Source organism: Heteronotia binoei, chromosome 2 (assembly GCF_032191835.1).
Source record: "Heteronotia binoei isolate CCM8104 ecotype False Entrance Well chromosome 2, APGP_CSIRO_Hbin_v1, whole genome shotgun sequence".
In the NCBI taxonomy this organism is placed as follows: Eukaryota; Metazoa; Chordata; class Lepidosauria; order Squamata; family Gekkonidae; genus Heteronotia; species Heteronotia binoei.
The window spans coordinates 73,567,903-73,579,071 of NC_083224.1; the positions used below are offsets into that span (position 1 = coordinate 73,567,903).

Below are 11,169 nucleotides of genomic sequence, written 5' to 3' on the forward strand. Positions count from 1 at the left end.
CCAGCTACAAGCTCAGATCAACCTAAACAAAAAGTCTATGTTTAATGTCACATTTAGCACAGTTGAGTTCATACTAGAAAAGTATGCAATTGAAAACCACAATCCCAAATAATTTCTGTTAATTTTTTGTGACCAGGCTTTTGAGTTGAGGAAACTGTCCCTGAAATGGCCAACATGACAGATTTTTGGCAAGCTTGACTCAGTTAAATGCAACAGCTTGATCCAATAGCTAACAGGCTAGGTACTTTTTCTTTAAGAGGTAGAACTTCTGTTTCTGACCTAAGAAGTACAAGTGAATGTATTTTTTTTATTGTTTTATTGTTGCAAAAGAAGGATGATTTGATGTATCTCTACACCTGCGAGGGGGTGGCAGCTTTCCCATGTACCAGACATTAACTGAGAAATGTATGTAGCTTTCCAAGGGAGTTCATTTAGCTGAGTAAGCTTGTACCTTCACTGATCAGTATATAAATGGGAAGCAGTCTGAAGGCTAGGGACACAGCCCATTACAAATGAAAAAGAAAAGCATCTCAAAATAAGGTAAGATGTTTCTATTATCATTTTCATACTGCATAGTTGTTCAGTACTTCATCCTAAACAAATGATATGTCAATTTGATATTCTAAATACAACAGAGCTGTAACTAATATATGTCTTACTGCATGTCTGAATAGGAGAATATCTAGATCAAATGTTAAAACTTAATTAATTTTTCCATTCAGGAATCATTTTCTATGAAAACTTAATTTCTGAAAAGGTTTTCAAAAGCATCTAAGTCACAAGCTTCTGCCAATTCTTTTATATGTTTTCCAAAAGGAGTGTCAGAGAATAAAATCATATAGAAAAGTCCAATGGCATCTTAAAACACTAATAAAAAGTCTTCCAGTATAAGCTTTTGCCAATCACTTCATCAGATGCATTATATATAAAGGTATCATTAAGTATAACTATGTGAAGGAAGATGAGATGGTATAGCCCAATTTCATCAGATCTCAGAAACTAAGTAAGGATGGCACTTAGATGGGAGACCACCAAGGAAGACTGTACAGATGAAGGCAATGGCAAACCACCTCTGCTTCTCATTTGCTTTGAAAGCTCTTACTAAAGTCACTGTAAGTCTGTTATGGCTTGATTGTATATGTGTACGTTAACTATAGATATAGCTGCTATTGATGGACACTCCATGCATCTGATAAAGTGAACTTTGCTTCACCAGTATTTCTAAATGAATAAAGTCTCTTAAAATGCAGTTGTACTCATGTTTAATATCACCACAATGGCATGATGCAGTTACTCCTTTGTAATTGTTGGATGCATAGATTCTTTAAATCTTAACCATGGGATTTCTTGTGCTCACAGTTCTCAAGCTGCTAGCTTCCACATCAGTTCATTGGGATTTACGGGTAATAGTCGCCCTGCACACTGTATGTCTGTCATGATCATGAGTACACTAGTATATATACATACAGTTGGGAGCCCCAACTATGCCCCATCTCCCTTAGGTGTTTGCAAAGGTACTCAAATATAACTATTCATCATTCATGCCTTATAAGCTTTCTGCAGGAGACCCTACTAAAATGTATTTGCAACTAAGACAACTGGCAGGTAAAGCACAGAGTCTGGTGCAAGGACTTTAGCCAAAACTTTATTAGAAAAGGGGAATTGATGTAAAGCTCAAGCCCCTGACATACAGCTACTGCCCTATTAATTACAGTGGGATCTTTGTTGGATGAATGTTATCAGCAAAGCACTTCTATGTTTATCCAATAGTTTCTTATATGTGCAAGACATTCAGTGCACATACTGACAAAAACTATTCATTTAATCTATATGGTATAATAGAGTGAGATGTCCTCAGGAGGAATTGTGTGTGTTTAACATAGATTCTGGTACTTAACCCTACTCCTAATTCTGCAGTCCTGCATAATTCCCTCTATTTTTCAAGTGTTTTACACAGTCTTTTCATTTTTCCTTTATGATTTTCTTCTGTAAATTTTCTCTTATCTGCCTTTTCTTCTTTGGTGACTGTGCACAACTGTTTGAGCTGGGTAATTTTATATATGTGTGGATGCCCTTACAAACACAGTACCTTTGATGTATAGCAAAAGGTGGTAAAAGTTTTTTCAAAATCTCTGTGTGATTCAGAAGCAGTTGGTATTGTTTGGAATCAGAAAAAAACATGAAAACAAATGTCTATTAACATATGTGGGCAAATACTTTGAAATGCTCATGGTCAGTATTTTTTAAACAAACAAAAGGAATAATGGAAGACAAATGGCAAAGCAGCATATCTAAATAACGTAAGATACAAATTGTAAAATCTTGAGTCACACCTGTTGGAATAGGACATAGGATAGTAAACATGTTATTTGCATGCTATTTGCAATATATATAGTTTGAAATTGCCCGCAAAAGGAAATCTTTGTGTACATGAGTCCGTGTTCACAGCATTTCACATTCAAATCACAAAATCAGCATTTCCCAGTGCAAGACAGGACTGACTCGTGTTTTATTTCTCACTAATAGCTCTACTGGATGGATAATGAAGGTTTTCTACCCAGTGCTAAAATGGAGAGTAACTGTGTCTCCTCTATCCTGCACAAAATCTTTCTGCTATGTTTGATGCCCATCAGCAGCCTCAAACAACTCCATTTTGGACACTGTGTGGTTTCTATGGATATGTATGAAATACGAAAGGGCTTTGGAGAAATCAAAGAAATGACTGTGAGTATGGGGAACAGTCTTGTTTGATAAATTGGGAAAGGCAGCTCTAAAACTAAACAAAACTGAATCATTCAAGAAGGGTTTTCTATGCAGGCAATAGAGTTACACTATATTAAATTATTCTCAATGTTTTTTTAGAAAAATAATTAGGGACTGTGATCTATACTGCCGTGTACAGCTTGCTGAAATTAGGATCCTACTTTGTTTTGCTTCCGTTCAGTTTTTAGATTTCTGATTGGCCCTACAACCCTAATCCTACTTATTTATTGCATGTCCCATCCGTCACAGATTTCTCACTCTGTGTAATCTGCCTTGGGTCCAAGTAAAAAAGGTAGACTATCTATAAATAAAGAAATAAAAGAAAGCTGGCTACAATTGTAGAGGAATGGAATACTCTGGGTCATAAGCTTGGAGGCCTTCATTTTCATTTTTTATTCGGGCTTTATCCTGTTTTTCTTTCCCAGCAGGCTCAAGACCAGTACACAAGCATTAGACTCCTACACAGGTCATATTCTCTTCAAAACACCAAGGTAACTCTCCTATATCAGTCAGTGTATAAATTATTACGTTCAAATCTAATATTTGGGAAGCAGAGCACAAGGCAGATCTCAGACTTTCCACTTACTATTTTTTTTTTACTTCATCTCATACTTAAAAACTTCAGACTATCAAACTGGTCTGTAATCTAGGACAATAAGAAGTTTGTGCTTGTCTTGGATAAGGCTCCAAAGTGAAAATGCTCTCCGATATTTTCTTCTATGAACATTGGTACTGAATATTCATCTAATACCTCTGATTATTTTATACTGGGATTAGACGTCAAAATATATTTGTTTTCAGTATTTGATATTTAACAAGATCATATATGGCAATTTTATTTAGGATTTGGAACTTGATATACAAAGATATATAACATTTTGGAGGAGATGATCTGATCTTTAATAACTGACAATTGATTACTATGATATTTCATATGTATTTCATATAATTTAGAGAGAAGGGCATGGTGTAAATCTATGGTAACATGAAAAATCCAAAGCAATCAAAAAATGCCAGCACATTTATGGCTGCAGTCCTATGGGATTAAACCAGATCAAGCTCAGTAGTACTTACTGCTGAGGAAACTGGCATAAGGCTTGTCTGCTTAGTATTCAGATTCCATATGAAAAATTGAAATGTAAACATTTTCCAAAAAATTGCAGTAGAATTCAATCCAATTCTTATATTGCTAATTGAATAATGGGCTGTTTTACCCATTCTAACAAGATGCCTTCTGATTCATTTTAGATTGAAGACAGATGTTGTTTCTTTCATTATTTATTGAAATTCTATCTGGCAAATGTCTTCAATCAATGCCAAACAAACAACAACTTTCATCAAAGGAGAGTCAGCCGGATTGCCAACAACTTCCTCAGCATCAAGAAGGAGCTGACACTCTGTGTGAGTTACAGCAAAGGGAAATCAGTTGCAAGCCTGTAGCATGCAACAGAACTGTACGTATGAATGGAACATATGAAATTGTAGTACACTGAATTTGATCACACTGGTCCACTAGCTCAATATATTGCCTCTTCTTACTGGCAGGTGCTCTACAGGGCCTCAGGCAGAGAAAGATCTTGTACTGTACCTACTCTTTTAAATTATTTAACAAGAGTACCTGGAATTGAATTGGCTACTCTCTGCTAAAGTCATCTGCATATTGATAATGACTTTGATTCTGATTAATGAGGTATTGGTGCATGTTCTCTTTTGGTGTATTTGATGTCTAATAGATGGGCATACTATGCTGGATTATTTTAGGATAACTGTCTGGATGTGTTTTAGAGGGTAGTCATGTTTGTGTGCAGTAAAAGAGTTGGATTCTAGACCAATAGCACCTTTGAGACCCACAAGCTTTCAGGGGATGAATTCTCAAAAGATTAGACCATTAAACTGTTGTTAGCCTCTAAGGCGGTATTGGAGTCGAATCTCTGTGGATATCGTTTCTCTTGTCCCTTTAAAACATCTCCTTTTAAAATATTCTATTACAATTGTTGATCTGCATATTGAGTTATAGCACTTCTGCTTCCTTTTAAATAAACATTTTTGCATTTCCAGTATTGCTTTCTATAGGAAAAATTGCTATAGTAACCTTGTGAAGCAGTGTAGCTATGAAAAGGTAAAAATGGCAACTGCTAACTTTTGAAATCAGAGGGACATTTGGAACCAAAAGAGGCCAACGAATAAGTGGGAAAGGATGAGAGATGAGCAGATGAGCAGGAGAGATGAGAGATGAGCAGGAGGCCACACTTGGGAAATATAATGGTGCTGCCCTGAACACTGAGTCTATAAAGTGGGGGGGGGGGCAACATTCCAGCTTTTAACATTATTTTAGACCTGTTAGAAGCCATTGTTTCCCTGATCAGTTGCTGTTGTGACACTCATTTTATCTTAACCTAAAAGAACTCTTCATTGAATGATCTAAGCTAGTGAGGGATTGTGCATTGAATGAAAATGATGTCATGATATAATACAGCCAATCTGATTTGTCCACATGATAACGACAGCATTCTCACTCTGAGTGGGTGGGAAAGGAAAGTATGATCACCTTTATCTAGGCAACCAAGCCAATCCTCTGTGCCTTGCTGTGCTGTGCTGGCAGTTACATTTCCTACCAGTACTGCAGGGTACGGGTGGGTGGGTGGGTTTCCCACATATCAGATGTAATTGCACAGAGTTATGTATGATTTATTGGGGCTGAACATAGATGGGGATATGCATCGGGATGTATGTTCCACTAAAGGTAATGCAGCATTCTTGGTAGTGGATGATATCTGCATTTGGATTCACATTCAGTTATAAATATTGCAGAGATTAAAACAAAAGTCTGCATTCAAGCATGCATCCCAATATATACCTCTGCCCATATCCTGCCCTAATTAATTAACTATGGGCGATTTCCCACACAGCTTACCGAGGAGCGAAGTCCCTCCTCACCATGCAGCGTCTGCTCGGATTTCCCACCAACTGCTCCGTGGATTCAGGAAGTGCTGGACCTTTTGCGTTGCTAACGTAAACTAGGGTTTTAGCGATTTCCATTTGAGAAGCAAAAGGTCCAGCACTTCCTGAATCCGCGGAGCAGTTGGTGGGAAATCCGAGCAGATGCTGCGCGGTGAGGAGGGACTTCGCTCCTTGGTAAGCTGTGTGGGAAATCACCCTATGTTTGATTGAATCAGGTTGAGAGAATGCCAGCTCAGTTGTCTGGCCAATGGGAGCACATTCTCCCTTCCTCTTCTTGTGGGAGATAAAATTGTTCATAAATCATCCCCTCCATGTTGGCTCAGAACTAAAATACACAAAACTTTACTTGGGTAAAATTCTTTGGCAATATCACAGCTATGGAAACAACTCCCAGACAATGTTAGAGCCTTGCGGGACCTTGCCCAGTCCCGCAAGGCCTGCAAAACAACACTATTTCGAATGGCCTTCAACCAAAATGTGTAGATGCCCAACACCACTGAAGAATGGCATGATGTTAGCACCAAACTGTTGTTTTAAAATTGCACTAATAATTTTAAATTGTAACCTGTTTAAACTCTTAATGCACTTGTGATTGTGATTGTTTTTACTATTTTATTGTTGACATATGTTGTTGTTAGCCGCCCTGCGCCTGCTTCAGCAGGGAGGGTGGGATATAAATGTGAAAAATAAATAAATAAATATGCAAGCTCCCAGAAATTCTTGCTGCATCTCAGAAGGATGTATTTTTTGTACAATGCAAATTAGCATCAAAGCATGGTGAAACAAGTGAAGACAGAAGCCCTGATCCAGAGAGCTGTGAGAGCAGGAAAGAAGAGCAGAGTAAGCCCTCCACAGTATCAAGGATTTCCCCCTTCTCTTCTACTGCAACCTCTTAGACATGCCAAGGTTCTCAAACTAAAAAATGGGGGTGGGGAGTGTCTGCCCCTTCAGATGAAGAGCAGAGCAGCATGGATGTTACTCCCAGCTGGTTTCCGTTCTTTATTCTCTTCCAGTGTGAACCAAGTGGCAAGTTACAGACAATCCTAAATACCATTGAGTTGAATGGGACTTAGTTCCGAGAAAACAAAGTAGTGGTAAATGGTTGAATGGGTTAGACTGGAACTGGTCCAGAGAGGCTAGGGGATGGGAGAAGGAGGAAGGAAGTATGTTCCTTATTTTAAATAGTCCTATAAGATCCCTTTAGCTCAGTCCATGGCTACTATTACTCACATGCAGCTGCAGATGAGGATGTCTGCAGGTACATTCACTGGACTCATGGTTAGATTTTTATTACTAGATGGGGTTGGAGAGCAAGGGAAATGGTAATTTTAGAAGGAGGACCCAGGCTCAAAAAGTTTGTGAAATGCTGTAGGAGGCTCAATGCATGCAAAAATTTCACTCCACTTGGATCAATGGATTATCAAGCAGTATTGTCCAAGTTACATAAGTGTAGCATTGAATAGAACCTGCCAGATAATGAAGACAATGTTGCTTCTAGAAGCAGTTAAAATAATGACACTATTATAAACCTCATTTAAAATGCCCATTAACAATGGCTATATCATCTCTTTTATGTCAGAAAAACTGTTGCCTGCTTCAACAAGGTATTATTCCAGAATATTAAGGAGAACAAATGTGTTTTCTTTTAATGAACTGGAGATAAAATGAAAACTGAATCACTATCTTTTATGTGTCAGTTAACATTGTCATTTAAAACTGGTCTTTAATGAAGCACAAAAATTCCTATCCCTTGTAAAGTTGGTTCTCTGTAGAATTCAGTATGTTTTGCTTTCTTTGTCACTCTTACTTCCTTCTTATCGAATGGCACATGATAGCCAATCAGCTACTCACAGCAAGAGAATAAAATGAGTGGAATGGATGATGATGAACTGTTAGTAACTTGTTAGTAAGAAATTGATAATGAAATAGTAAAGTACTCTCACTCATTTAATATTGAAAATTTGATAAAATGAATGCCGCCGAGTATTTTACATGTTTATACAGGAAGAGAGCAAAGTCTCCACCTTTCGTAATCCAAGGTTTCTTTTGGGCATTCATTTCAGCAATTGGTTCTACTTCTTTGTGGAGACTCAAAGAAATATGCTTAAACATAATTTACTTAGTGCATTATTTTTCTTCAGGATACTGTTACAACATGCCCTTGTGGGAAGGAAGCCATCCACAGATACGAACAAATCCTGAGTCAGTTTGAAAGGGTAAATGTGTTTTCACTTTGTAATTTAGCTACTGGAAATGCAACAGATCTCTTTTGCTGGTAGCCTAGTTTTATATGACAAGTGGTATCAGGCTGATCTGGAACCCTCTCCAGGAAAACATGTCTAAAAGTCTTTTGTTCTATAGCTTTCATGTACCATCCAAAAACCTCTAGCACAGCTTTTTCCTTCATTACAGCTAGCAGCCAAGAATCTTTCATTGGCATGAACATGCGCATTAACAGCCAAGTCAGGCCCACCCATAGAGGCAAATTAGGCAAAGACCTAGTGAATAAAAGTCCCAGGTTGTTTCCCTCAGTTGTATTAAAACCCCAGAGAAACAGAGAGAGGAAGAGGCTGCCTGTGCTGGACAATTGCACAGCTTGTCAGTTGGGTTACAGTTCCCCAGAGCCTGTGCAGTAGAGTGGTTCTCAGTTTAGGATCTGGGAGACCCTGATTTAAATTTCTGCTTTGCCATGGAAGCTTACTGGGTGACCTTGGGACAGTGACACCCTTTCAGCCTAACCTTCTTCACAGGATTGTGAGGATAAAATGGAGAAGTGGAGAATGTTGTAAACCACTTTGGGTCCCCACTGGGGAGAAAAGTGGAGTATAAGTTAAGTAAGTAAATAAATAAAGGGGTTCATCTGATCTCCATTTACTGATCACAGCATTGACAAAATTGTTAAATGGAGGATGTACAGATGTGAGAAACACTAAATAAATAGTCTGCTCTTGCTATTTAATATGCTATTCTTACGTTGTTCACTAAACGATAAAATACCAGACAAGAATAATTTAGTATGAAAACTAAAAACCTAACCCCCATTAATATATCCAATATAAGATGGAAAAAATTTATGAGGTAGTAAGCCAACTTGTGTGATCTCCACACCTGTGCCTGTGTAAGCTCTGAGCAGAAGATCCAATGATCAAGTGTGAAGTTGGGCTTGAGGTGTCATATAATTCCACTTGCACACCCTTAACTTTCATTATAGTCATATTGGTCATGTGAAAAGGCTACGTTTTTATGTGCTTAGACTGAACTTCAGTTTTGGAGCACGCTCAAAGACTTTGTCCTCAGAATTGTGAAATGAAGTGCAGTTTTGAAATCCTTGGCACTCCTGGCTCATATGTAATGAGATCTTGTGATTAATCATAGATTTTTAACATTGTGGGATGACTTCTTTCTAAAGTGCTTTTGTTGGATGCCTGCAGAGGCCACAGTTGTACACTGTTCCTTTTAAAATAAGAATCATAGGCTAATGGCTACAAGCAAACAAGTATATATATAGACACACAATTCTCTGTTGTGCTACATTAAGAATTACGACACTGAAAAATCAAGACACTGACTTTTCTGTTGTTGTACCAACAGATATAGGAGCAGTGCTGGAAACACTATAAATAGCTTTTTCACTCACTTACTGAATTCTCTTTGTTTCTACACCCCCAATTAATCCCTGCATGTGCCATCATCCTTAGCTTAACTTTTTTTGATTAATCAAAGGGCAATTCTACTTTTTTTTACCAGCAAAAAAGCTGATTAGATTCAGCCCATAATAGGTCTGTGCCAGGTTTGTGTTGGAAAATATCTGGAGACTTTGGGGATGGAACTGGGAGAGGGTGGAGTTTGGGGAGGGAAGGGGCCTCAGCATGGTACAATGCCATAGAGTCCACCCTTCAATGCAGCCATTTTCTCCAGGTAGCAGTAGACAAGAACATGCGTTGATCCATGTTGTAAAAAATAGAGCTGTGGCTCCGTGTAACATCGGGAGAAAAAGGCTTAAGAAGAACTCATAAACGAAACCAAGAGGATTCCTTTCAAAAGTGGTTCCTTGTTCTCTCCGTACCTTCACAAGTGGAACACTGGGGCTGAGAACAAATGGGCATTCTGGGGTGGCTGGGAGGCGTTCCAAAGTGATGCGGCGCAAAAAGAGCCACCCCGGAGCCTCCCCACGCTCACCCGCATGCCGCCGGCATCCTGTTCATGAGACGGCTGGGTGCCACCGCATGGGAAGGCGACCCAGAAGCCAGATTCCTTTGTTTTCCCTGGGGGGGGGGAAGCGCTGGCATGCATGAGTGTACCAACGCTCTGATCAGTTTCATTAAAAAAAATATGGAACAGCTTGGAGCAGCTTGACAGCTCCAGACTACCAAGTCGCCTCGTGTGCGCCCTTCCCCATCCAGATGGCAATCCAGCGACTGACAGCTGGCTCAAACATTTGCTACCACTTTCACAGTGGTAGCTTTTTGAGCCGGGTGGAGCAGCCTGAAGGACAGGGTGAGTGCGGGATGGGGATGCCCGGCAGAAGTTTGCATGCAGAGGGATTTTTTGGGGCAACTTCAGAGGCATCTCTGAGTCAGCCCAAAGTGCTGGTCTGTAATCAGCCTAAGAGACCTAAAGACTCCACTCACAGCTAAACTATGTTTACTTTGAAGAGGCAGTTGTCCTTAAAAGACTGATGTAGATTTTGTGGGGGTTTTCAAGTATTAAGTGTTCCTTAGTATTGTCTTATTTTAGTTTTCATGAAAAGAACGTATTTATACATGATTGATGGGAAAATTTCATTGCTTCTGGTGGCTGTTCACATAGTTTTCTATTTACACTGTCTTCCAGTTGTCGTTATCATTTTCTCTAGGGGAGCTGATCTCTGCCAGCTGGAGGTCAGTTGTAGAAGCAGGAGATCTCCAGGACAACCTGGAGGCTGGCAACCCTAGCCCATAATTTTTCTGTCTTCTTTCAGATGGAATCCCATTCTGCAGTCCTGAAAGCACTTGGAGAACTAGACATCCTTTTAGATTGGATTGATAAGACTTACTGAATAGAAAAGCACAGGCACAAGAATGGGCATTACAGCAGAACTGAATCAAACTTGTACCTAGAATTTGCACCTAGAACTTCCTGCAAGACTACTGATGCTGAATTTCTGCTGAATATTCAGTGCCAGATATTTCATGATGACATTTGACATCTGAAAGTACTTCCTATTGGATATCCAATATTGCATAATTAACCTAGATAGTATTCAATATTTTTCTTCCATCGTATGGCATTTCATAATATGTAGTAGATATTACTTTGGATCCCATGAGTCCATTCTTCATGTACCATTGTGTTGAAGGAAGGAACAACATCCTAGGATCTGACAAGGAACAGAATAATAGGATTTCAACTCTTTGTAATGTTGATTTATATTGTTGTTATATTAACATACAATATTAAATATGT

The 11,169-nt window shown here is 38.9% G+C and overlaps 1 protein-coding gene across 2 annotated transcripts; it reads left to right on the plus strand.

Moving 5' to 3' along the window:
• Positions 1-263: 263 nt before the first annotated feature.
• Positions 264-10,955, plus strand: IL20 (interleukin 20). 2 transcript variants are annotated; one of them, XM_060233256.1, is made up of 6 exons: positions 264-540; positions 2,527-2,724; positions 3,189-3,254; positions 4,012-4,164; positions 7,866-7,940; positions 10,685-10,955. In XM_060233256.1, the coding sequence occupies exons 2-6, from the start codon at positions 2,536-2,538 to the stop codon at positions 10,760-10,762; spliced, it is 561 nt and encodes a 186-aa protein (XP_060089239.1). In that variant the 5' UTR covers positions 264-540; positions 2,527-2,535; the 3' UTR covers positions 10,763-10,955. The 2 variants fall into 2 exon arrangements, with proteins under 2 accessions (XP_060089239.1, XP_060089240.1); XM_060233257.1 differs by having other exon boundaries at positions 267-540; positions 3,192-3,254.
• The last annotated feature ends 214 nt before the right edge of the window (positions 10,956-11,169 follow it).